Below are 25,151 nucleotides of genomic sequence, written 5' to 3'. Positions count from 1 at the left end.
AGCAGAAGACTCCAACATCAGCTTTGTCAGGAACAGGCTCATCTGTGTTTGATGTTGATGGTCAGGCTTAGTTTTGTTGGAGACCATGACAGTTAGAGAAGCTGCGGCAAAACCAAACAAGCTTTTTGATGCAAGCATCAAAGACCTTTCAAAAGCCTGTGAAACTCTAATGCCAAGTAGTGGCAGCTAATGCATATCCCTAACAATTTACTGAAGTAAAAGAGGGAAATATCTTGCCACAACAACCCACAGGACTCGCCTTTTCTTGTCATTTCTTGTGTCTTGGTTTTACCACCTCAACTTTGGCATTTATTTTCAGTTGCTTAGAATAACCTCTAAGAAAAGCTAAAAAGCCAAGAAAGAAAGAGTTCTTGTTTTTGCCATGAAATTTGCAGTCTCCAGCTGGCACAGGATTCTGTTTTGATTTGTCTGTCCCCCTCAATCCCTGCTTTAGCCACAATAGTTTAGTGAGGTAACTTTTTTCTTTGGAGTTTCTGTGCACCTGGCACAATTCAAAATGTTCTGAATTGATTGAACCATGATCTCCGGCATTATAATCCCAGATCTGACTCCTGCTTCCTAATGATTAGAGTGGGGGGGACCTGTGGCCCACCAGATGTTGCTGTTGTTGGACTCCAATTCTCATCAGCCCCCAGCTAGTGTTGCCAGTGGTCAAGGATTGTGGGAGTTGCAACCCAACAACATCTGGAGTGCCACATGTTCCTAGACCTTGGATTGTTTTGGTTTTTTAATGGCTTTCTTGCTAATTATTGACAATTCTCTTCTGCCTTTCCCAGGCAAGGGATAGCGATAGTGCTTTTGTTCATGTGACGAGGTGATTTCATTTACATATGTAATTTCTAATACAACATAATTGCCCTTTGAGCATATGTATTTGTTATCTTCTGGGCAAGATAACAAGGTCAGCAAGGTTGTGATCCATAAGAAGCAAACAGTAATTCTCAACTCTTGTAGTACGGTAAGGAGAGGAATTTCCCTCAAATGGAATGCATTAATAGTTCTGTATCAGGCTGTGGTAAAAGAAATTGTCCTCATGGGAAAACGTTCTAATTAGAAGAACGAGATATGATTCAAAGATACAAGCCTATCATAGGTTCAGGGAAGATGATGGTTTGCCATGATGATGTGCAAATGAGGTCAGTGGCTTGCTTCAATTTTCTCTTTATTTTATTTTTAGACTCTTTCAAGCTCAGCCCTTCTTTATCCTCTTCCTCTGGGTAATTTGACTGTTCTTTGGCCTATAATATTTCTGATGGTATCCTCACAAAATCCAGCTGTCTGTTCCCTCCTCCTTTCAGATTTTCATATAGCTACTTCTGTTTACATGTCTGAACATTGTCTTAAACTCAAACATTAGAAGTAAAGTGTTTCTCACTTTTATTTCTTCCTTGTCTCTCAGTTATTAGCTGTCCAGTGCAGGCATTGCCTTTAATGCTTCTCTTTCTTTCTCAGCTCACAATACTGTTTGCAAGATTCCCCCCTTTAATACTTCTCAGATTTGTCCTCTTACCTGCTTCTTCCACCATAACCCTTTTTCAGACTCTCATTCTGTCTTGTGTTGATTAATTGTTGATGAGTAAGTAGTGTTTTGCTTATTGGTCTTCCTGCCTCTCAGCTACTTCGAGAATAATTATTTTGCTTATTTATTTTTTGCAGTTGCATCGTGGTATATACCTATACGCTTCTTGTTTCTGGCTTTCTTTATTGTTCTTTATACAGTTTAAACTTCTTCTAACCTTTAAATCTCTTTGTGATCTTGCCCCATATCTGTTCTGTTCCTCGGTTCCTCCATTTATCAAATACTAATCTTTTTGCTAAACTTCCACACCCCTCTGCTGTTTCCCATCTGTGCTGTTCGTTATGCGTAGCATTTTCTGCCTTTGATATTCAGTTGTCCTCCTCATTGTCCTACTTTAAGAAAAAGATTTCTCTCTCTTTTATTTCTTCCTTAGATCCCTCTGATTTTTTAAAAGAATCACTTTTATCAATTAATTACTGAAGAGGTGTTGTTGTGTTGCTGTAACTCTTTTACTTCACACACAGCACATGCAATTCTCCACTCCCTCTACATTTCCTTGGCTTTTGCCTCATATGTGAGCCCGTGGGCAGATCAATAAATAACAGCATATGGCAGATTCTGATTCTCAGGTTATGATGAGTTCTGTCACATTAAGCAGATATGCCTGGTTTTATTCTACTGTCCTGCTCCCTGTGAGACCAAAGAGAAAAGCAGGAGGAACTGAAGAAAAGCAATGGAGAAACTGGCTGAAATTACTGGAGACTGAAGGGATAGGCTGACCCAGGCACCCATTCTCAGAGTCTCCCTTTCCTTATAAGTTAGTTGTTTTTTAAATCATTATTTTTTGTCAGAATGGTTATTGACATAGCACATAAAATTGCAGTAAGAATGATAACTGTAATATATAAAAATAGAAAAATAAAATGAGAATACAGAGGGGAGGAGAAAACCAGGAAACAATTGAGAGTGCAATGCTGTATACAATTGTCACATATAAGAAGAAAAAGGTGAGTCAATTTAGTTCTCAATAAAGCCTCTCCACTTATTTATCTGTAAAGCAGGAGGTTTAGTGGGCTGTGCAGATAAGTTAACATAGGAGAAAAACTTATACCAATTAAAATAAAAGTCATCTATTTTTTATGAACCATTAAGGGCTCTCCGCTTGTATGTCAGGTGTTCTGAAGTGCAATGTCCCATACTTTTGCTACCCGCTCTGTTGGGAAGCAGATGAGTCGGATTTCCAATGGGAAACCACTGACATTCTGGCTGCGGCAAGAAGCATAAACAGAGATTTATGCATAATGGGTGAATTGGTACCACACTACAAGGATAGGAGAACTAGAAGGTGATGGTGGAAATAGTGTCAAAAATTGGGGTCCAGAATCTCTGAACTATGCAGCAATTCCACCACATGTGAAGCAATGTTCCAATATTTCCACAATCCCACCAACATAAATTAGAGTAACCTTTGCCAATTCTTGATAGGTGGAGTGGAGTCCAATGCCATCATAACACTGTTTTCAGCGTGACTTCCTGTATTCTTACAGAAATCATTTTAAGTGGGGGTTTGGACCACAACTCTTCCCATAGTTGTTCCTCTATCGTGAAATCCACCTCACTCTCCCATACTAATCTTAGCCCCTGAAAAGAGCCTAATTCCACGCTAAGTAAAATTCTATATACAGTGATACCTCTAGTTGCGTTCCGCTCTGGTTACAGACTTTCAGCTTACGAACACAGCAAACCCGGAAGTGTTTACTTCCAGGTTCAGCATGCGCAGAAGCGATCTGCACGCTTCGCAGAAGCACTCGATTGAGCTGCACACATGTACGGAAGAGGCACTCTAGTTGTGGACTTTTCAGGGTGCAAACAGCACCCCAGAACGGATTAAGTCTGCAACTAGAGGTACCACTGTATATTGGAAGCCATGCTCTTATTACGTGAGGTAGCATTAAGACAAAATGATTCATAGAGTGTCAGGGAGTAGTGACCTTCTCCTTTGCTCAGCAAGAGCCAGGCAAAAGAGTAGACATGAATTAGTTGGAGCCAGTTGTGCAGGGTATCGTTTAGTTGTTCTTTTAATGAAGTTGCTGAAATAGGACAACCATTAGGCAGAATATCTTTGATCCTTTATACTCTTTAGTTCCCAACATCAATAATGGAGGAATTTGTCATTAAAACAGGACTCTGGATGGTCCAGAATGGGTGTTAATTTTTTAAAATAACATTATAGCATTATTGTGTTATAGCACTATACTCTTTCTTTTTCTTTCTTTCTTTCTTTCTTTCTTTCTTTCTTTCTTTCTTTCTTTCTTTCTTTCTTTCTTTCTGTTTGTTGAAGTGTATTTCGTTTCGTTTAATTTAGTTGTTTAGTCGTGTCCAACTCTTTGTGACCCCATGGACCAAAGCACACCAGGCACTCCTGTCTTCCACAGCCTCCCGCAGTTTGGTCAGACTCATGTTTGTAGCTTCAAGAACACTGTCCAACCATCTCGTCCTCTGTCGTCCCCTTCTTCTTGTGCCCTCAGTCTTTCCCAACATCAGGGTCTTTTCCAGGGAGTCTTCTCTTCTCATGAGGTGGCCAAAGTATTGGAGTCTCAGCTTCAGGATCTGTCCTTCCAGTGAGCACTCAGGGCTGATTTCCTTAAGAATGGATACGTTTGATCTTCTTGCAGTCCATGGGACTCTCAAGAGTCTCCTCCAGCACCATAATTCAAAAGCATCAATTCTTCGGCGATCAGCCTTCTTTATGGTCCAGCTCTCACTTCCAGTAGTGATGTATGGAAGTGGAAGTGAAGTGTATTAGTGCTAATTAAAAGATTATGTGAGGGGAAAACCTGGTTCATAATATGGCATCCACTGCAAAGGGTTATAATGAATGTTTGTTGAGCTATGATAGGTTTAGTTACTCAGTATGTCATTGCCTTTGTCAAAACCACATAACTTTAAAAAGAGTAATGCTAAAGGCATGGAGATTGTGCTGTTTTGAAAAAGCCAGACTTTCTACCATTGGAGAGATGGGATAACCACAGGATGAGAATGCTCAGATGATGAAGTTGTATAGATACCCTGTAAAAAGTGAATCCACGAAGCCTGGCAGTTCCACCTAATGTGGAAGCACCCTTTGTTTTACTACATTCAGGATGGGAAAGAATGTTTCCAGCTGATCATTTAAATCTTAAATCTTCCACTGGTAGTTGCTGATATAACAGTGTTGTTGTTTCAGCTCCCGTTCAGATATCTAGAGTCAGCCAGTTTCTGTTGAACTTTCTATGGACCTTACATGAAATTATAAGCCTTTGACCTTCTCTAGACTTCATCCCCAAATTTTACGAGCGGTCAGTGTTTGCTACCCTCTCTTGGAACTCAGGTATGTCTGGCTAGGCTCTGGTGAACTTGGTCTAGTAGTGAGCCATTGGCTTAACTATTTGACCCAGGAGGCAGTTCTGCTGCTCAGTTTTGTTGTGCTGGAGCTGCCGATTGTTTGTACTCATCTGTATGTGGATATTGAAAGTTCACTAGAAATGAGCACCATGTTCTCTATTATGATTTGTGAATAAATTTCTCTCTCTGACATACCACCATTCCTCCTTAGTGCTGCCATGGATGCTCAGTCTATCTTTCCTGTTTTTGCTTTCGAACTAAGACTGCCAGAAAGGGGGAGGTGTTGGTTAAAGTCTGCAGTGGCAGCAGTTTTTACAATGTAAACTGATCATAAACTGCTCCTTCTCAGAAACTGAAGCAAGCTCTTCCAAAACTCATTTCATGCATCTCGCTGGATAGCCATGAGATGGAAACAGACTTGATTTTAATGACTCAGGCTGGATTCAAACCAGTAACTTAGAATTGGAGGCACTATTATTTCTTACTCATTCCCCTTCTAAACATGGTGTTGGTTTTAGGTGTTTTCAACCCTAGTTCTGTGAACCACTGGGCCTCTTTGTGTTTCTTCGTCCAACCCCTGCACTCTACAATGATCTCCATCCATGTTGCCTCTCTGTAGACTTTTGCAGTGCTTTGAAAGGGGGGTTGTGTAACTTTTATAGCCTGCTTGAATTGATGCACAGTCTTGTCACAGATACTCTAGAAAGCATTATTGCTTTTTCTATTGATGCTTCCTCCATACTCGAAAATATTGCAGATATGCTTCCTTTGTGCTGCAGCACTGAATACAGGAAGCCACTGCGCAGAGGTCCCCTCAGTAGAATTAGGGAGATTGTGTTGCATAAGGTTTGGAGCTGCTTCTCTGAGTTTGGGTGTGTGACCCAGTCTAGCTTTCATGCCTTTTGTTCTGCATGTTCTACACACATGTAAATGGCCAATTGCAAAAGAAATCCAACATGGTCAAACATTTGATTTCAAATGATGAAACATATGGAACTCGTCCACAGTAGGCAGTGATGGCCACCAACATGGATGGCTTTAAAAGAGGATTAGACAGATTCATGTAGGGATAATGCTATTAACAGCTACAAGCCACAATAGCTGTCTTCTGCTTCCACATTTAGAGGTGGTATGCCTCTGAATAATAGCTGCTGGAAATCACAGGTGGGCAGAGTGCTTGTCTTGCTTGTATCCGGCTGGCCGCTGTGAGATTGGGATACTTGACTCTATGGGGGCATTGGCCTAACACAGCAAGTCAGCATTTCTTCTGACATTTTCTCATTGCATCAAAGACTCGTTGCATCAAAGACTTAAACACAGCATTAAAGTGATTGTTCTATCAGCACAAGGATTTCTCTTTGTGCAGCAGAACATTTCCCCCTTCTCCCACCACTTTCCAGAGCAGATTTAGGGACATGGGGTGGTGGGGAGATTGGGGCGGGGGAGACCTGTTGTGATAGTGGTCATCCTTGTGCAGTTAGCTGAATACTGCCCTTTCTCAGCTCCTTGCATCTTCAAGGAATGGAGAAATAGATAGAGGTTGAACAGTTAAACTGAGGAGAACTGATCCATGAATAGCTTTCATGCAGAAAAGCCTTCTGACCCTGAACATGTCCGTATCCTCATTAAATGCACCTTGTTTACCAGAGGGGATCTTTCTTGGGTTTCCCTCCCCACCTCAGGACCCCTCAGTGTTGTTGTTGCTGGCCCATCCACTACCAGTATCTGCCCTGAAGTCAAGTAGTTTTTTGGCTCGGTTTTAGCACTCTGTGCCGACAGCACCTCCAAGCAAGCTTGAGATTATACCCTGGGTAGACTGTAAAATAGTCAGACAACTGTTGCGGTTGCATCAATTCCCCTCTTGACGCTGTAAAATGGCGTGAGAAACCCTGCGCTTCCTATGTAGTCTTTCTCAGAGGGAGCCAACCAGCAGCTGCTTGCTTGGATACTCATGCTCAAAATGAGATGCTTCTGAGGGAACGCGCCAGAGTATTCTGCGTGCAATCTCTTACTGGAATCACGCTGTGTGTGACCACACTAGCTGTCTCCATTCCTCCTGTCTGCCTGTGGATTTTGTTAAATAATATTTAAAATCCATCGAGTGTTATATTCAGTGTCCGCAGAACCCAGCTTTTAGAGCTGAGGTTCTGGCAACTTTTTCTTGTCTGCAATAGTAGTGGGATAGCGAGGCTGTGGGTATCATCAGATCCTTGGTTTTCCAGTTGTGATGGAGTCAAAGAGCTCAGGTAGGGACGGCAGGGGGAGGAAAATATTCAGCAATTGGTTGGTTCTGAAAAAACTTCAGCATAAAATAGGGAAGGAAATAGGGAAGCGTGTGAGAGAATGTAAGGTATTGGGGGAGCAACTGTAGACAGAAAAAAACGAAGATAATAAAAAAACTGTTTTCCCAGATGCCTATCCTAGTTATTTCTCCTTGCTTTTGGTTGCTGATCCTGGACAGTGAGTATTTCATAAACTATGTTTTAGCATATTTGTGGGACTGAGTCCCATAAAACGCTGTTCGTTTTCCAGGCCATGTGCAGCAGTAACAAACTTCTGCTGGTACTGGCCCTTCTCAACCACTAGCTCCCCTGACCCTTGGCAATGTCTGTAACATGCTCTGATTGTGTACATGGGTAGGCCTATAATGACAGCCACGGTTTCCCCCTTCTCTCTCTCACACACAGCCCTATACTTTCATATTACTGGTAAACAGTCACATAGGCGGAATTAATTTCTGGTTATAGGCCTTTGTTAGCCAATAAATATTTTTGTATTGGTGCATTTATTTTTGTGTGATATGCTTATAAAAACAGTGTGAAGAGGAAGTGAGGCACATGCTGCCTTTCACAATCTGTCACTATTTCTGCTCTACTTTCAGACTTGTCTGCACAAAAGCTTTTGCGTAATCTGGGAAAACCATGATTACGTACTTGCACCTCTGTTTTCCTATAGGGTTGAGACTTCACTGTTTACTGTACTATGCTTCAAAAAATATATCAGAAGTGATTCATTCCAAAGACAAACCTAAAGAGAGCCAGCAGTAAGTGGCAAATTGTGATTTCCTACATATTTTCCTAAATCCTTGTTCCAAGCATCTCTAAACCAGCAGCAGTTGTGTTTATCACAACCTTGCTCTGAGCACCCACTTTGCAATGTGTGACGCAGAACCCTCTTCATGTCCTAATACTACCACATGGCATGCTTTACGCAAGCTTTTATTTGGGCAGAAGTCCCATTCTCTCTTCCTTGCCATTGCTTTTTCCCTCCTCCTTCATTAGTAGTTAAGGTCCTTGCATAGTAAAAGACCCATGAAATGTCCATGATGGGTAGTGTTTAGTGGGGAAGGCTTCCATGCTTCCTTAAGATGCTTAATGTCAAAAGCCTCCAGATTTGAAATCCAAGCTGTGCATATGTTGTTCACTAGAGCAGTGGCTAACGAAAGATGGGTCTTGTTTAAGGGGTTGCTTAATGTGCTTCTGTCAGCAGTTCTTTGGCAGGAGAGGGGTTGCAAGCGCAGAGAGCTCTGCCCTCTCCTGCTAGGAGATGCATTAGACTGCCAAGAATAATAGCAGTGGCGAGGAATGAAACAGATCCGAATTGCTGCCGACAACTTTCAGAAGTCTGTCTGGGTTGGTGCAGCAGCACTCCCCATGAAACATGAGTTCCAATATGACTTTTTAAAAATGCAAATTGAAGGCACAGGGTTGCTGGTCTGGATTAGGAACTCAGCAGGTGGCAAAGGGTTAAAGCCGCCTGCCCGTCTCCCGCATTGCTAGGTTCCAGGTGGGTGGAGCCCTTGCTGATAATTTGCGAAGGCCAAAACTGTATACATACTCAAGAGCAGAACCATACAGTTAGGATCAGATGTAGTTTGACCCTGCGTGATGCCTGCACCCTGTTATGTGGGAAAACAGCTCCATTTGTTCACCTGCTGCTGCATCTACTGGTTTAGGTTTTCAGTATAAGAGAAGAATTCATAGTCCTCATCCATGAAATAATATGCTGTTTCTTCTTCTCAGGCTTCAACATCAGCCTTGTACAACAAGGCAAGCAGACAGACCCAATCCCTGTGGCTCCTAGTCTGTTTCAGCCCTTCCAGGCCATGAGACAGGGGGCATGGGCCTCCTGGCTCTGGTTTCTGCCTGTGGTGGGTGGCCGACATGGAGAGATGGATGCTAAAACTCGGAACTCAGCGGTCCTCCGTGCCAGAGCAAAGCACAAACAATCCAGGGGCATGAGTCAGCAGCAGCACCCTGTTTTGTTTGCAGCTTGGATGGGCCAGACAGCAGTGTCTGTAGCTAATGCTGCCTCTGGCAGATTTACAGCACAGAGAGAGCCTGAGAGACTTTTGACCCCTCTTGGGGCCTTAGTTGGCTGTCTGCCTACAGCATCATTGAAGAATAGAGCTAGGGATATGGAATGAGAAGGCTAACTAGGGTACTGGACAACTGGAAAGATGAAAGGAAGAGGTTGGTCAATAGGGATGGCTGGAACAATCTAATGGAAGAGAAAGTTTGCTGTTTTGATGTGGGATTTATAATGCGAAAGGTTGGAGGACACTCAGTTTTGGGCACAATGGAGCAGTGGCAGTGGAGTGAAATGGCAGGGAATGCAGTGTTAAGTGGTGATCATCTCCATAAAACATACAATTCATCCTAGATTTTTCATCTAGTAAAAGTATGAACAATAAAATATCCATACTGTAGCACATTTTACTGAAATTGAGACTGAGGCTGTGCCTGTAAGCTTTTAGCATGAAACTTACTGGTACTTTTCAAAAAAGCTTTTTGGTGGTAATCCGTTGATCTCAAATAACTTGTTCTTCATTATTTGATATCTTGAGACTTTGAAGTTAGTAAGATTCTTTACTCTGCTTGGTATTATATTTTTCTTTTACTGTGTGCATTGTATATATTTTTAATTTGTATATGTTCAATGAACTGTGGCCTAGATTGCTGTTGAAACAATTGGGAACCAGAAGTTTTTTTCTTTTCTTTAGTACACTTTCCCCATATACTTTAATTTCTACCCAGAGATAGATTTTCAGAAGCTGGCTGGCCAGCCCCTTAAGCCAGGGCTTTCTTGTATTTAGTAATGAGAGCTTCCAGACAGCTCACATTAACGGGACCAGTGTGCTGTTTCAGTACACCCAAGCCTTCCATGCTAGGCATGCAAGGAACTTCAGCCACATGGCTGCTGCAAAAGGGACTAGTGTCTGGGTCAGGTGCAGTCTAGTCTTCTTGCTGTGAATAGGAAAAGATACCTTACTTTCCATAGAACACATCCTTTCCAAATCTGGCACCCTGTGGAGTACAACTCCCATCAGCCACAGGCAGCATGGCCAGTGATCAGAGCTGATGGGAATTGTAGTCCAGAACATGTGGAGGGCACCAGATTGGGAAAGGCTACTCTACAGTAACCTTCTCCAGAAGTTATCTATGCATGCCTTTTCACAGTTAAGAGTATATACGCCATGTACCTGGAGCTTTTCCTTGCTTCCTTTGATGTCTTTTGGGTAGCTTTTATGTTGTTTCTTTTCTCTTTTAGAAGGAATGAACTGCATGAACAAGAATCATGGTTGTGCCCACATCTGCAGGGAGACCCCAAAGGGTGGCATTGCCTGTGAATGCCGACCTGGCTTTGAACTCACCAAGAATCAGCGAGACTGCAAGTGTAAGTTACTGCCTGGGGACCCTGTCTTGAAAGCCCATATAAAAGCGGCATTGGGTGGTTTTTAAATGAAATTGTGCTATTTTGCAGAAGAGGCAGGAAACACACATCTTAAGTCTTGTATTCTTTGGCTAAGAATTGATTTGGCAAAACCACACAGTCAATTTTTTAAATTATTATTTTTTTAAAAAAAAATTGCACATCCTTGTATCTATACACCTAAAGGTAAAGGCACCCCTGACCATTAGGTCCAGTCACGAACGACTCTGCATGCTCATCTCACTCTATAGGCCAAGGGAGCCAGCGTTTGTCTGCAGACAGCTTCCGGGTCGTGTGGCCAACATGACTAAGCCGCTTCTGGCAAATCAGAGCAGCGCACGGAAATGCCATTTACCTTCCCACCGGAGTGGAACCTATTTATCTACTTGCACTTTGATGTGCTTTTGAACTGCTAGGTGGGCAGGAGCTGGGATCAAGCAATGGGAGCTCATCCCGTTGCGGGGATTTGAACCGCCAACCTTCTGATTGGCAAGCCCTAGGCTCTCTGGTTTAGACCATAGCACCACCCGCATCCCCATCTATACACCTAGTTATACCCAAATATATATGACGCAGTGCCCTAGTGGAAAGGGGTGAGCCTTCTCTTACAAAGTAGATCTCAAGTGGGGCATCTCAAGATTGTGAAATTGTCCATGTTTTAGCATGCTGGACATGTAGGCAGATGTATTGGTGCCAGTTCCCCATTTTTAAAAAAGAGGGGGTGGGAGAGCTGCCGGGAATAGTGATAGTAGTAGATTCCCCTTAACATCCATCTTAGAGCATACATCTTTAAGCATGTATGAGCTTTCATGCAAGAAAGGGAGAAAGTGGTGTATAAACCCTGGCAAATCAAAGATTTGTGTATAGAATACCTGCTCATTGAACAATAGGTTGTGTGAAAATCTTCTGGGCTGGTCATACCTTCACTTTAAGCAGGTTCCAACACCTGAAAGGTGATTTTTGCACACATACATGGGCCTGTGTCCCTGGCGGGGACTGGTTTCACTGACTCCCCAGATACACCTCTGCTTTCTGCATCAATTCCTGCCTTCTATCTATATCTTCCTCTTGGTGCCACGTTATACAAATAGTTTTCTCCTTCTGTGTGGCAGGGATAATGGAACTGATTGTTTTTGATTTGGTGAAGTACATTCTACTGCACAAAAGCGTATGTTGTTATAAATTTGTTAAGGTGTTTAAAAAATATTGGTGTTTTGGCTGCTGCAAACTCAAAAGGCTACCTACATGATTTGATGAGTGTCCTTGGCTTGCATAAACCACTGAATTTTATTTAGATCAATATTTTCAGTGACCTGACAACTTGGACCCAAGTTTCTGAGTAACTGACTTCATGATGATAACATTTGAGAGCTATCATTTAGTATGTGCATGTTTTATTGCCCCTTCCAGTGACCTGCAACTATGGAAATGGAGGATGCCAACACACTTGTGATGATACAGATCAAGGGCCAAAGTGTGGTTGCCATGTGAAGTTTGTACTACACTCTGATGGGAAGACATGCATAGGTAGGTGAGAGCTATAGTGCATACCTTGGCTGAAAGAGCTTTTGTGTATTCTCAATGGGGAATAGAGTGCAGTACTTATTAAATGTCATACATATAAGGCTGTATAAGCCTTCTGCCATAATAAATTACGGGGGTTTATTTTCTCCACCTAGTATCAATTCCAAATTATGTTCAAGATGAAAATAATATAATGATATAATATTAATCTAATCGCCTCTTTCCCTCTAAAAGTCACCGTTGAAAGAAGAGAAGAAAAAAGCTAAGAGTAAAAAAATGTGTAAGGTCCCAGACATAAAGACTGTGTTTGGACATCACACTAAACTATGCCTTAGAGAGATGTGAACAAACCCAGCTTCTTTGAGATTGCACACCTTTGCCCTCCATTCTTCTCCCCCACCCATGTGTTTGGGAGGAGGTGGTCAGAAGTTTTCACCTCTATTTTTTGTTAGCCTCAGATTGTTATGTCATCCAAGCATTAGAAACTGTGGTTAACATTAACTATAGTTAGTTTCAAACGAGCCTTGTTTAAACCATGGTTTCTGAAGATGGCTTGTTTAAAATAGCCATAGTTAACATTCATTACAGAGCTGGATTTTAACCAAATGTTTTGGCAGGGTAGGTGGAGGGGGACTCTGAGCATCAACAATTCCCCCCCCCCCCCATGAAATGGTTATTTCGTGGTGCCCACAGCAGTTTCTTAGATTTTCAAGTGTGTCCCTGGGCCCAGAAAGATTAGCGAACTATACAGTGGTACCTCGGGTTACATACGCTTCAGGTTACATACGCTTCAGGTTACAGACTCTGCTGACCCAGAAATATTACCTCGGTTTAAGAACTTTGCTTCAGGATGAGAACAGAAATTGTGCAGCGGTGGTGCAGCGGCAGCAGGAAGCTAAAGTGGTGCTTCAGATTAAGAACAGTTTCAGGTTAAGAACAGACCTCCAGAACGAATTAAGTTCTTAATCCAAGGTACCACTGTATATTAAACCATAAGATACCTTGATGTCACAACCTAGCCTTTGTAAAGCATTACTCTGCATTTAACTGTAAATGATTTCCAAAAGACTGCTTTTTGCCACCTTCCACTTTCACATTAGGAATAGAATCCATAAAAGTTCAAAATGATTCTATATTGCATCCAAAGGTCCAGCTGCTCTGAATTGTTCACAGTCTGGTACAATTTGAAAGGAGATGGAGTTTTTAAAAAGTATTTTTCCACAACGACAAGTTATTGAGCACAAAAGGCTTCCCCTGGCAATCATTTTGTATTGAGATTAATGTAATGTGTTGGTTGAACCTGCCTCAGAACTAGGGAATGATGGGTCTGTCTGATTCAATTTTCTCTGTATCTCAGTTTTCCAATTAAGTTCTCAACATTTTTACAGCAATTTGTGATTTTTAAAAAACCCTGATGAATATTCATCACCATTTTAGTGTGAATTTCTCCCAATAAACACATTTTTGTCTTTGATTTTGCCTAATAAACTGTTTTACAATTTCCCCTTACAATACATTTTTAATGTTATCTTCACTAATATATGCATTTGGATTGGGTTTACTTGGCTGTGAATTTTAAAGGATGGCTGTGTTTTGGTTCAGAAAGTAAGAATTTGGTAGGTTTGTCTTTAAATGTGGACTTAAATCAAGTTTTTTCCACCATCCCTATATAGAACATAGGACCACTCTGATTACACATTTTGTGGAGCATATCTTCTACACAAATATATATGCCCACACAAATGGATGAGCATCTTGGAGATTGTAGCCCTGCCAGACTTGGGTCATTAGTTTGGCACCTGAGCCTTTCCGCAATCTCCTAGTACAACTTTTTGCCCTCAGGTAGGGCATCTTCACTGACATATTCCTTTATTTGGAACACACACACGCGCGCGCGCACACACACACACACACTGAGAGGAAGGTGACTTCATAGTTTCTTTTGGCAACTTGATCCATTGCTGAACTACTTTTTAGAGATAATATCTTCTTTTCCATCCAAGCTTCAACTTAAATTGCCATGGTATGATTATGTTTCTTCTATTCTCTTCAGATAATACTGTGAAGAAGAATTTTTCCCACCCCAACCTGTTTTAATATGGGTTCATCCACACCTCTGTTTGCATTACCACTTTCCCTAGGGAAAACCTGCTCTTTATTGCTGAATTGGAACAAATGGCAGTTGTGTTTTCCACAGATTCAGTGGTATAGAGCAGGTTTTCCAGGGGAAAGCTGCAGAGGCATACCTAAGGTCCCTTGCTCACTTGGCAAGGAATTGCATCAGTGCCCCCCCCCAAAAAAATCACCTTAGCACAGTAGCCACATTAGAAATTGCAACATTTTACTTGAAGAGTCCAGAGTGAGGACAAGGCAAGGAGGGACAGTGAAAAAAGTCACACACCCGTGTGCCATGGCACAGGAAGAAGCGGAAGTTTCTCCCACATTTCACCTTGCTGCAATAGTAGTGGCATATCACCACACACATATACACCAAAAACTTCATAGTCTGATAGGTGATTTTTGTCGTCGTCTCCCAACCAGGCCTGTGCCCCCCAGCAGGGGCCAGTTTCACCAGCGCCTGGGTATGTCTCTGGAAAACTGCAGGGCAAATGCAAAATCTCTTGTGCCTGTGCCTAGAAAGTGCACGGGACAAGTGGAAATGTGGACAAGTTTTATATAGAGATTGTCACTGTGCTGCTTGCTCTCCTTCCTCTTTTTCTGGGATGGACATACGCATTTCCTTCAGCCTTTCCACATATGAGTTGTCTCCTAGACTTTTCATTCCCCATATAGCTTGACTCTGAAATGTGTGTTGGCAGAACACAGATATTCTGTTTGCTAAGCTCTCACACAAATGTTGTCTTGATACAAGTAGTGCAGGAACACAGAGAGCCTTCTGTAATATCAGCATTGCTACAAGTTCCTAATGCACACATACCTCCTCACTCTGTGAGGAAGATGTCTATTATTCTGTTTCTGGCTAGTTCCAGGCTGCTGCTATTTTTTTCAGCTGTGATTCAGTCACAGACCAGCAAATTCAGGTTACACAATTAAAGTGGATTTGCTGTTCTTGCCCAGGAAACCCCCTTCCAAAACCCCCAGGTATTCTGCAGGAAGAAAAGCAATGGGAAAATGCACTAGGAAGTAAGGGATAACAAACTGCTTGATGCAATGTCATATAACTCTCCCTGTGAGCAAATCAGAATGAATGCACAACAACCAGTGCAGGGCATATAACCTCTGCACAAACTTTGTGCAGGAGGAATGCTCAACAGATAGGTTGTATGGAAGCGACTATTATCAGGGGATGCTATTGATATCAGCTCCAGGTTTGGAGAGCCATTGGACAAGATGCCCTCTGAAGGGAGAAGAGCCCTTTTCTCTGAACACCCCCCACTACACCACCTTATTTCTGTTCCTGTTACTCATTTGCTTGCTTCCCCCTCTAGACACAATTTTCACTACCAACCAGAGGGAAAGGACAAGATTAGGTCCCTTTTCCTTGTTCCTGTCACTGCTCACTCACATGGAGAGGACAAGTGAACCAGCTGTGCCTCTGTGTGTGAGCAACTTGACAGCCACCCACAAATTAATCAGGAGAAGCTTTTTGATGCACACATTTTGGCTGCCATTTGCTTCTAGGGAGAAATGGCCCCTGTGAGACAAATAGCATGAAGATGCAACAAGCTAGGGACAGAGAGGAAAGATTAATTCCCTCCTAACCAATGTCCAGAGGGGGAGACATGAGGGATGGAAACAGCAGCAATGCCAAGCAGAAGCCTTGGTGGAAGTGGTGATGATTGCCTTTTCTAAACCCTAGGAGCCAAGCTGATGCCACCCCAAGACACTGTATAGGGTGGCAGTCTTAAGCTCTTAAAAAACAGCCAGCGAGAGAATCACAGTTCTGTCATGTGTAGTTTTGAGGATAGCAGTGGGACAGATAAACATAGGAACACAAAAGCTACCAGTACAGGATTGTTCTCTGTGGGGGCTCAGCCATGCTTCAGGTTTCTAATAGAAAATGGAGTTTAAACACACACGCACAATTTTGCTTGCCAAAAACGTCCACAAATAAAATGTGGTTGCTTAATACTACAGATGCACAGTTGTGCTCAGTAAGTTTGGAAATCCTTATGGGCTGAATAACAAAGACAGTTTCGACTTCAGTCAGTAGATGCTGCAAGAGTTAGCTGGGAGTATACTACATGTTTGGAACTTGGCGTTCATACAGTATGTCTCTTTAAAACTGAATTGCAAACAGAGATAAAAGTCATGGCTAGTTTTGCCCTTTAGCTTGAAGTTGTGTAGTTGATCTTTTTTTTTTAACCAATTGAAAATGGGGGGACGACAATGACCAGCTTGCAAGCATGGTATGGTATGGGGTACTTCAATGCTTTATCACCAACTTGTGGTCCCAATCTGGATCAGGTCCCCACTCCTAACTATCAGCAATGGGATAAGCCCCCAATTGTTCCAATGACAGCTTTCTTTCCCAATGCAAACAGCAAGTGTGGTCAGCCTCCTACCCCAGCTATTGGTTTAACAAAAAAACAGTGACACAATGCCAAGCTATGTGGTAGAACTCACGTTTAGTCCAGCTCAATCCCCTGCCAGCTATTGGTTAAACAAAAACAGCAACACAACGCCAAACTTGGTAAAAGTCACGTTTAGTTTGGCTGAAATAGTTAGCATGGAGTCTGAAATAAATGGAAGAATGTATAATGGAACAAATGGAATAATAAATCAAGTTCTACAATATTAGTAATGTGGATGAACATCACTTGTATCTGTCTGTCTAATATAATTTTAATATAAACATGCCAGTCAAAAAATAGTTTGAATGTTTCAGACATGTACTCTTGTCAATGTACAGGAATTTCAGAATTTTAAAACACATTGAATGAATGAGTCTGCTTGTTGCACCAGAAAGTTGTTGTCTTCTCTTTATTGTCCTCTTTTTTCTCTGGGAGGGTTGGAGAGGTTAATATTAGAACATAGCAGCCTGTTCTAACCAAAAATTTGGCATCATGATCTCTCAGCCTGAGAACAATTGTCGGAATGAAAGAAAACCCAAAACATTTGATTTGTGTGTGTTTTGGAATAATAAAACATCAGAGAGAGATAGAAGCTTTACTGGTTTCAGATGCATGTGCAGCTTGACAGCAGATTAATTTTAAGACGCCCCATGTAGGAAGTAATCAAGCCACAAATTGCTGTAAATAATTTCTATTCTTATTGTAGTTTTTTTTTTTAATGGAATAAAAACCAGCTTAGATATTGCCTTTGAGTGCATCTGCTGAGGTTCTCTGTGCTCTCCATACAGTTTTCACATGATAGTTTCTTGCTGGAATCAAGCAAACCTTGACCCTTGCACTGAATACTTTGATTTAACATCCAGTGTGATGATGCTCCCATACCAACCAAAGTCAGCCCAAATCCTGCTCTCCCCCCACCTCCATTATTGTAAGTTTAGAGTACATATCTGACCTCAGTTGTGGCAGTAGCTGAGTGTCTTACAACTAGTTTGTATTCCCAAGACATCCATTTGGTGCTGTTATTTTTATGTTATGTATGGAGAATTGTGGTCCAGAAACACTGGCGCCTGGATTCTTAGCAAATAAACTTGGAAATAAGTCACACTCGTTTCAATTGAACTTCCAAGTAATGTGCTTAAGAGTGCAGCTTAAAAGCTCGATCCCAAGCATGGGCCAAGCCTCATCTTTAATTTTGCTCATATGGAATAATGATTAGTTTTTTATTTACCAAAGCGGAATTCTAAAAAGTAGTTCTCTCATCTCATCTTGTATGGCTTGTCTTTATGCCACATCCTCCTTCTCGCCATGCAATACTGTGTACAAACTTCGTTTTGTGCATTACATAAGCATGAAAGAGAAAACTCAACATAGATATCTTACAGTGAAGGTTCTTGTTACAGTACTTTATATATACAATCCTCTGGGCTTTCTTTAGTAATGTAATGGTATTAATTCACATCTAAGCTAACTGACTGATCCATCCATTTGCTATGATTTCAGGAGATGTTGTACTCAAAAGCCAGTTATAACCTTTCCTAACAATCAGCTTACAGTGTAACACTTGATCTGTAGTTGTTTTTCATTTATAGTTGGCGACTGAGACTTTCCCCTGAAAGTAGCACTTCTATTGAACAACACTTTTATTTTCCCAGAACCCGAACAGCAATATTTTATTGATGAGAAAACTCAGATGTTTTTCACTCAGCTAATGCATTGAGCAGGGTGGATAGACTTAAACTGCAGCAATTTAAAGCAATGAGTTTTTAAAGATCTACCCCTTCCCATTTTAAAAATCACCAAGTAAAAAAGAAAGTTTAAATCAACTTTTCCATTTTGAAAGTCAGCGTGCACACTAACAGCTTGCTGAAACAATTAAAAGATATTAACAACTAAATATATACTTTATACCAGGGATGAGAAAACTGTGGGTTCCAACTCCCAGCCCCCATATTGGTGTGTGAAGGATGATGGGAGTTGTAGTCCAACCAGTAGCAGTTTATGTGTGGTAGTGCGGCAAAGGTACCCTTCCAGTGTTAGCATAACTGCAGCTTACGTGGATGGCGCTGGAGCAGGGTGGGTACATTGGTGGGAGCACTGGATTGGCTCTGCCAGCATATCCACAAAGCCCTGAATTTGCCCCTGCCCAGGCCCAGCCTTGTCCTGCTAAGCTGTAGCGATGCCAGGTATTGAAGAGCAGCTCTACAGATCTGCCCCACCTCACTGGCTGCTACTGCTACATCTCGGCCAAAGCTTCCCCAGCCTTGCTTTGTACAGTCTAGAGGGTCAGCCAACTTTTTCAGCAGGGGGCTGGTCTACTCTCCCTCAGACCTTGTGGGAGGCCGGACTATATTTTGAAGGAAAAAAAATGAATGAATTTCTATGCCCCACAAATAACCCAGAGATGTATTTTAAGTAAAAGGACACATTCTACTCATGTAAAAACAGGCTGATTCCCATACTGTCCGCGGGCCGGATTAAGAAGGTGATTGGGCCACATCCGGCCCCCGGGCTTTAGTTTGCCTACCCATGGTCTAGACGTTGTACAAAATGGCAGTTGTACAAAAGCTCTGTTTTGTTTAGGAACTTATTCTGGACTCCAAAATGGGGAGCACATCAAAGAATACATTGGCGGGGAAGCATGACACGCGGAACACCCCTGCACTGAAAATGAAAACCTGGCCTTTCAGAGTACATAGCCTGAGCTTTTCCTCCATTTGTCCCTGCTTCTAGCTGCGTGGATGGGAAGGAAAGGAGCGAAGGCTGAAGCATCCCATTCATGTGTACTGCAGGGTACTCTCTGCTCATAGCTGCTCTACTTGTAAAACACTGTCGGATTGTGCAGGCAAGGGTTATTACGAGGCATCTAATCTCCCCTCCCAGTGGGGGAAGCCCAGGGGACAGATTTATAGCTAGGCGAGAGGGTAAGATACCTGCTTGGATATTTATAACTGCCCTTTTTTGTTTTATAGCCGAGTCTTAGCAAACAGCCATCCTCACCCACCCCCCTTCACCCATCCTTCATTTCCGCTGAAATATTTCATCATTTCACAGGGAATAAAGTTTCCAGCAAGGCAAATGCAAACCCACTCCCTTGACCGAGCACTTTGAAATTGAATGCGGTGTGTTTGAAAGGCTGCTCCAAACAGGTCGCCTAATACAGGTCCCCTTCAGATCACGCCGTGGCAGGAAGTGCAGTGAACTTGCTTGAATGACAGTTTCATTAGGCCATGGCTGGTGTTTTTCATTCCCCCCCTACCCCATTTTTTTTAATGCTGCTTTTAAAAAGGTAGATAATGAATAACATTCCTCTTATAGAGTTGGGTCAGTCCTAATGAAGGTTGCCTTGTCCCTGGGATCAAAGGCTGGGGGAAGAGAGGGCAATAACTTTTAAGTATCAGTTATTTATCTTCTATAAAAATGATTAGTGAATTTGTGGAAGACTAGCCTCTAACACATGGCAGCAGAATGGAAAGAATGAACTATGTGTATTTAAATGCATTGGTGCTGATAGCAGTGTATATTGCACAGCATTCTGAGGATTTAAAATATTTCATTCTTAAAAAAACTAAGACAGGTTTCTAGCCCTTATGGCTGCAGAGGTAAGCATGACTAGTAAAATCTCAAAAAGTAAGCAGAAGTTTGACTAAGCGAGATGCTTTGCATACAGAAGCTCTCAGATTCAATACCTGGCACCCCCAACTAAAAAGGATTGTGTAGCATGTGATGGAGAAAAACTCTTTCTCAGACTCTGTTACTTACTTGTAGCAGTAGACATTACTGTGCTTGATGCAACAAATGATCTGATTCAATATGTCAGCTTCTTACATTTGGTCGTGGGGGGGGGGGTGATTGCTTTACATATCCCTTTTCTCCTCCCATCATGGCCAACAGGAGACGACAAATATAAATATATGCAGTTTTGCTTTATTGGCATAATTTATTGGGCACAGAATATTCCAATATGTACATATGTAATAGGTGTATGTGTTGCTATGTTGATTGTAGACAAAATTTACATCGTCCCCCAAAATTAGTGGGGATCATGGTGATTTCAGAAAGTGGTAGATCTCACAGTCTTGTGCACTGATTTTACTACTGTTTAATCACATGCTTGGTAAGCTTGGTATTCAAATATTTGTTTTTTTTAATATGAAAGTACTGGCAAGAATGCAAGTGGAAGGTGAATGAGCAAAATAAAAGTTTTTTAAAAAAGTTATTTGCTATACATCCATAAAACTGAAAAACGATTGCATTCTTGGGGACTAGCTATGAAGAAAACATCACCTTCTCTCTGCTGTAGAGGAAAAGAGAACATCTCCTTCTGCCGCCGCCCCCCCCCCCATTGTAGACACACATTCACCCAAATGGTTTGCATGATGGGGAAGGCTGATCCTTCACAATCTGCTTGATGAGGCCTGTTCACAAAAGCTCTTCTTGTCAAGCACAAGATACGGAGATATTATTTGTAGCAAGATATGCTGAAAATTGTGGGCTCCGCTTGATCAGGAGCAATGGGGAATGAACTATTCCTGCCCATTTATTCTTTCCCATTTTCAGGGTGCATCTGTCTTTTCTCCACACTCTTGACTCTGGGATTTGGTACTCATTAGGTCTAACAAGCCAGCACTCAGACGCTATGACTCTCTCTTGCTCCCTTTGGGATAACTTATTCCACATGCTTGGTGTACGCTGCCCGGTCGCACGCTCTCTTGTGCTGCCAGCTTGTTGAGCTTTGGGTTAGGTTTGTCCAATTAGCTGTTTCTTTGTGTTGTTTGTAAGTGCAAGGCGTTAATATGGGTCAGCCTTGTGATGTCCCAGGAATAGCAGATGGTTTCATAAAGTCGTCCTGCCAGTGCTGCGGTAAACTTCACATATTCATGTCCCTTTAAAGGAGGAACTGGAGGTTTGCACAAGTTCATTTCTTAGGAGGGTTCAGTCAATCCAGAATAGGCCATAGCTCCAGGCTGGGGTACGTTGATCCTTATATCTTAGTATTCCCTATTCCTTTAGCCCAGAAGGCCTTGTGCAGCTTAGTATCCACTCCAAATAATCCTTAATGACATATGTTCATCTCAGGTGACTTCAATATGCTTTGAACCTTTGCTTCTTCCACTGAGCATACTGCTGGTCTTCAGTTTCAATTGGTTTCTTTCAGAAACAGGATTTTGGTTTGCCACTCTTTCTGAGGCCATTTGGTTGCTATTCCAACATGAAAGTATGGCTGAATTACATAGCATCTCCCCCCCTTTTTTTAAAGCCACTCTTGGCCCCAGATCAGCAAACCACTTTTGATATGGTGGTGCTTAAAAAAGCATTGCACAATTCAGCACTGGCAAATAATGCATGGAAAACCTTGAGGACGCCTTTGCTTTTGTATAGTTCATTATGCATTGTAGTTGTCCACAGTCGTTTCCAGGCATCAGCCCAGGTATCTAAAACATATGTTTCTTAGAGAAGACACATGTTCAGTAAAGCACTGGAAGCAGACTTGAGAGAACTCAACTCACCTAGGAAATAGAAAAGTGTGGTACCTTTTATGTATCTCTAGCCATGAGTTATGCACAGCCAATTCTTCAGATGCTGCTATCTGAAGAGTCCCATGTCAAACTCTGGTTAAGATGACGTAAGGAAAGGCATTTATAGCCAAAATATGAGAGGTTGCTTAGAGCAGGACTGTTTTGAATTTATATCCCTTAATGTGAAATAAGTTGTAATCCTATGCACACTTACTTGGGAGTAAGAATAATTTGGCAGCATTCACTTCATACATCCTGACAGTGCAAGGATTTCTGCTTCTGCAGTAGGACTCCCCCAGCTGCCATATGCCCTCCTAAAATCTGCTTGGGGGCATAACAGATTTAGGGGGCATGTGGGGGGATAGTTGCAGCACCCCTCAAGTGTTTGGACCCCTAAATCCACCTCTGTTCAGTGCTACTTTGGATACAAGTAATTGAATGCAGTGGGACCTACTGTTGAAGGATCATCATAGGATAAAACTGTTGTCATTCATTTATCTTCTTCTGGAATAGCTCAGCTGATTAACTAGCATCAGCAGAGACCTACACCTAAGTTTGCAGATGAAAACCTGACAGATAAGCAGATCTTGAGTTCCAGACTACCTCTTAAAACAGAAGCTGATGGGTGGCTTGTTCTGTATTAGCTGAAGTTCTGTCTTTGCTGTTCTGAACAGTCAGGTTTTCTTTACATGCATGCTGCCTTACTGCCCAAATGTAGTTCTCCTCCTCTGTGATAAACAAGAGCTCTTTCAAAGCTGCTTCTACATCTGGCTTGAGAAATTAGTTTAATATAGTAATAGAATTCAGTTTTCTCTCTCTCTTTTGTCTGTCTTTTTATTCTCAGCCTATGCTCTGGAAAAACCCACTAGTTAGTATTCTATCACAGCCTGATATATGGTAGTAGACAAGCGGGGGTGTATGATGATTGGTGAACAGGAAGGAAACCATTATGAAATTGATCCATTGGCCAAGTGATTGGGTAGTTTCATTCAGCCAGATTTGTGGGGGGAAAGGGGAGGGGAATCACTGAAATTTTGTGACTCATCTGTGCTTTGGGAATATTTACATTTTTTAAAGCCAAGCTCCTTGCTAGATACTGTTTCTAAACCACTTTTTTATAATATTAAACAGGGGAGAGGCACCTCCAGCAGCACGTTACCCCCCAGACGTTTTCTAATGGTAAATATTTTTGTTCTCTATCTCTATGAGGAGTTTTAACTATAGCTGCATTTTGTATTTTTGAATATAATAACTGGGCACAGGGGCCTGAGCTGTTGTACTAACTGCATGCCTCACTTTGCACCCTAGAGAGTAGGGCAGAAGGGCCACTCAAAGGGGCACTGGTGCTTACTAACTATCTAACCTGCCCCAACTCTGCTATTTCTAAATCTCTTTTTAGCCTTTGTAATCTGCATGGTCCCCAGCTATCAGGGAAGCGCGTGCAGGCCTGGAGCTACGCAGATAGTGCAGAAAAAGACATGCATGGCAACAGAATTATTCCACAAATAACAGAACTTTTATGTAATGTGGGGCTTCAGATGGCTGCTTGCTTTGCTTGGGCTAATGGACTGTTCTTTTGCTAGAAAATATAGCCATCCGCTTTTAGGGGTAAGGGGCAGTGTGTGTTCTGTTATTTGCTTCTGTATTGTGCAATCGCTAAAGCAGTTTCCAGAAGCTTGTCTGTCTCTGTTAGGTACTTAGCTGACTTTCATCGCTTACGTATGCAAAATCTACAGCAGTCTTTAATGTGCCATTAATGTTTTCAAGGATAGCATAATTACATCAATGGAACCACAAAGGCAACAAGGATTCAATGACTTGCCCCAAAACAGTGTTGAGATTCTATGGCAGAGCCAAATGGGGAGCCTGCATTTGGGAAACTTGATTTTGAGTTACCTTTCTTATTGCCGCCATATATTACAGCAAGTATTGGCTTCTGTTCTACTTACCTAATGAAAGATTTGTTACTTAAAATAGCATGCTAACAGATCTGGATAAAGATAGGGGGGTTGTACTTTGATTACGGTAGCAACTATGAGCATTGCATCCATATTAAACCTAAGGACACAGCAGGAAACTTTGAAAAACCATGCCAACATTCTGTAGATGTCACCAGCTAGTCCCTACTTGCCACTTTTGACTTGATAATGCTGGGTTAGCTCTAATTCACATTGTTTTATGCAGCTCTGAAGTATAGACTGAAGCATAAGGCTGAGCTGAGTACATCATTACTCACTTCTTCCATGAGGATTCACATGAAACGAAAGGCTATGTGACTGTGAGAAGGAAGGGGATTTGCCCTTTTCTGAGCTGCCTTATTTTGTAATGGTAGAGTTGAGGTAGGAGATAAGCACTGATGAAGCAGAATGGATGAAGGGAAAAAGGAAGGTCATTTTGTCTCTTACTGATGATCAAGACAATATCTTCAGAGACTAAGGTTAGCACCACACACACAAGGCAAAACTCAAATGGGTTGGTGACAACCACTATTTTTACAAACTTAATATGCTGCATAGTCTTCCAAGGGCTCTTCCAGATGATTTTTTTTTTTGTGGATGATACTATTTCATCACTCCTTGATGGTAGATGATTTGCACCAGATATGTGCAGTCTGTGTCTCAAATTGTAGCAATTCTCAGTTGTTTTGCTTGTCCCATGCTTGAAATGAAGGATTCCTATTACTAAGCGATAATAATTTTTGTAAGGTCCTGGCATCATCTTCACATTTTTCACAGCACTAGTAATAAGCTTTCTTTCTTTTCCTGTCTGTCTGTCTGTTTTTTGTTTTTGTTTTGCACCATAAGAGTGCTAAAACTTGATTACGCCCCAACCATCCCCCAGTATTCTACTTGGACCACCCACCGTCTATTTAAATCAAACCAAAGACTCTGCATTTCCTCCATGGGGAATATGTTTTTGTTTGTTTGTCATAATGGTATC

At 41.9% G+C, this 25,151-nt stretch overlaps 1 protein-coding gene across 6 annotated transcripts in view; it reads left to right on the top strand.

Annotated features, from left to right (window-relative positions):
- The window catches only part of SCUBE3 (signal peptide, CUB domain and EGF like domain containing 3), a 120,693-nt gene that overhangs the window by 52,114 nt on the left and 43,428 nt on the right, over positions 1–25,151 (top strand). For 2 of the 6 annotated variants that reach the window (XM_081915555.1, XM_081915551.1), the window contains exons 5-7: positions 10,475–10,600; positions 12,047–12,163; positions 23,343–23,390. In XM_081915555.1, coding sequence (XP_081771681.1) covers positions 10,475–10,600; positions 12,047–12,163; positions 23,343–23,390 — 291 coding nt within the window. Of the gene's footprint in view, positions 1–1,048; positions 1,158–10,474; positions 10,601–12,046; positions 12,164–23,342; positions 23,391–25,151 lie in introns of those variants that run through there. The other 4 variants (XM_081915556.1, XM_081915552.1, XM_081915554.1 and 1 more) reach the window with 4 other exon arrangements.

The sequence above is a fragment of the Podarcis melisellensis genome, assembly GCF_964234715.1.
Source record: "Podarcis melisellensis genome assembly, chromosome: 6".
Lineage (NCBI taxonomy): Eukaryota > Metazoa > Chordata > Lepidosauria > Squamata > Lacertidae > Podarcis > Podarcis melisellensis.
Note: the sequence above shows the minus strand (reverse complement) of the source record. Positions and strands in the feature narration are given on the sequence as shown.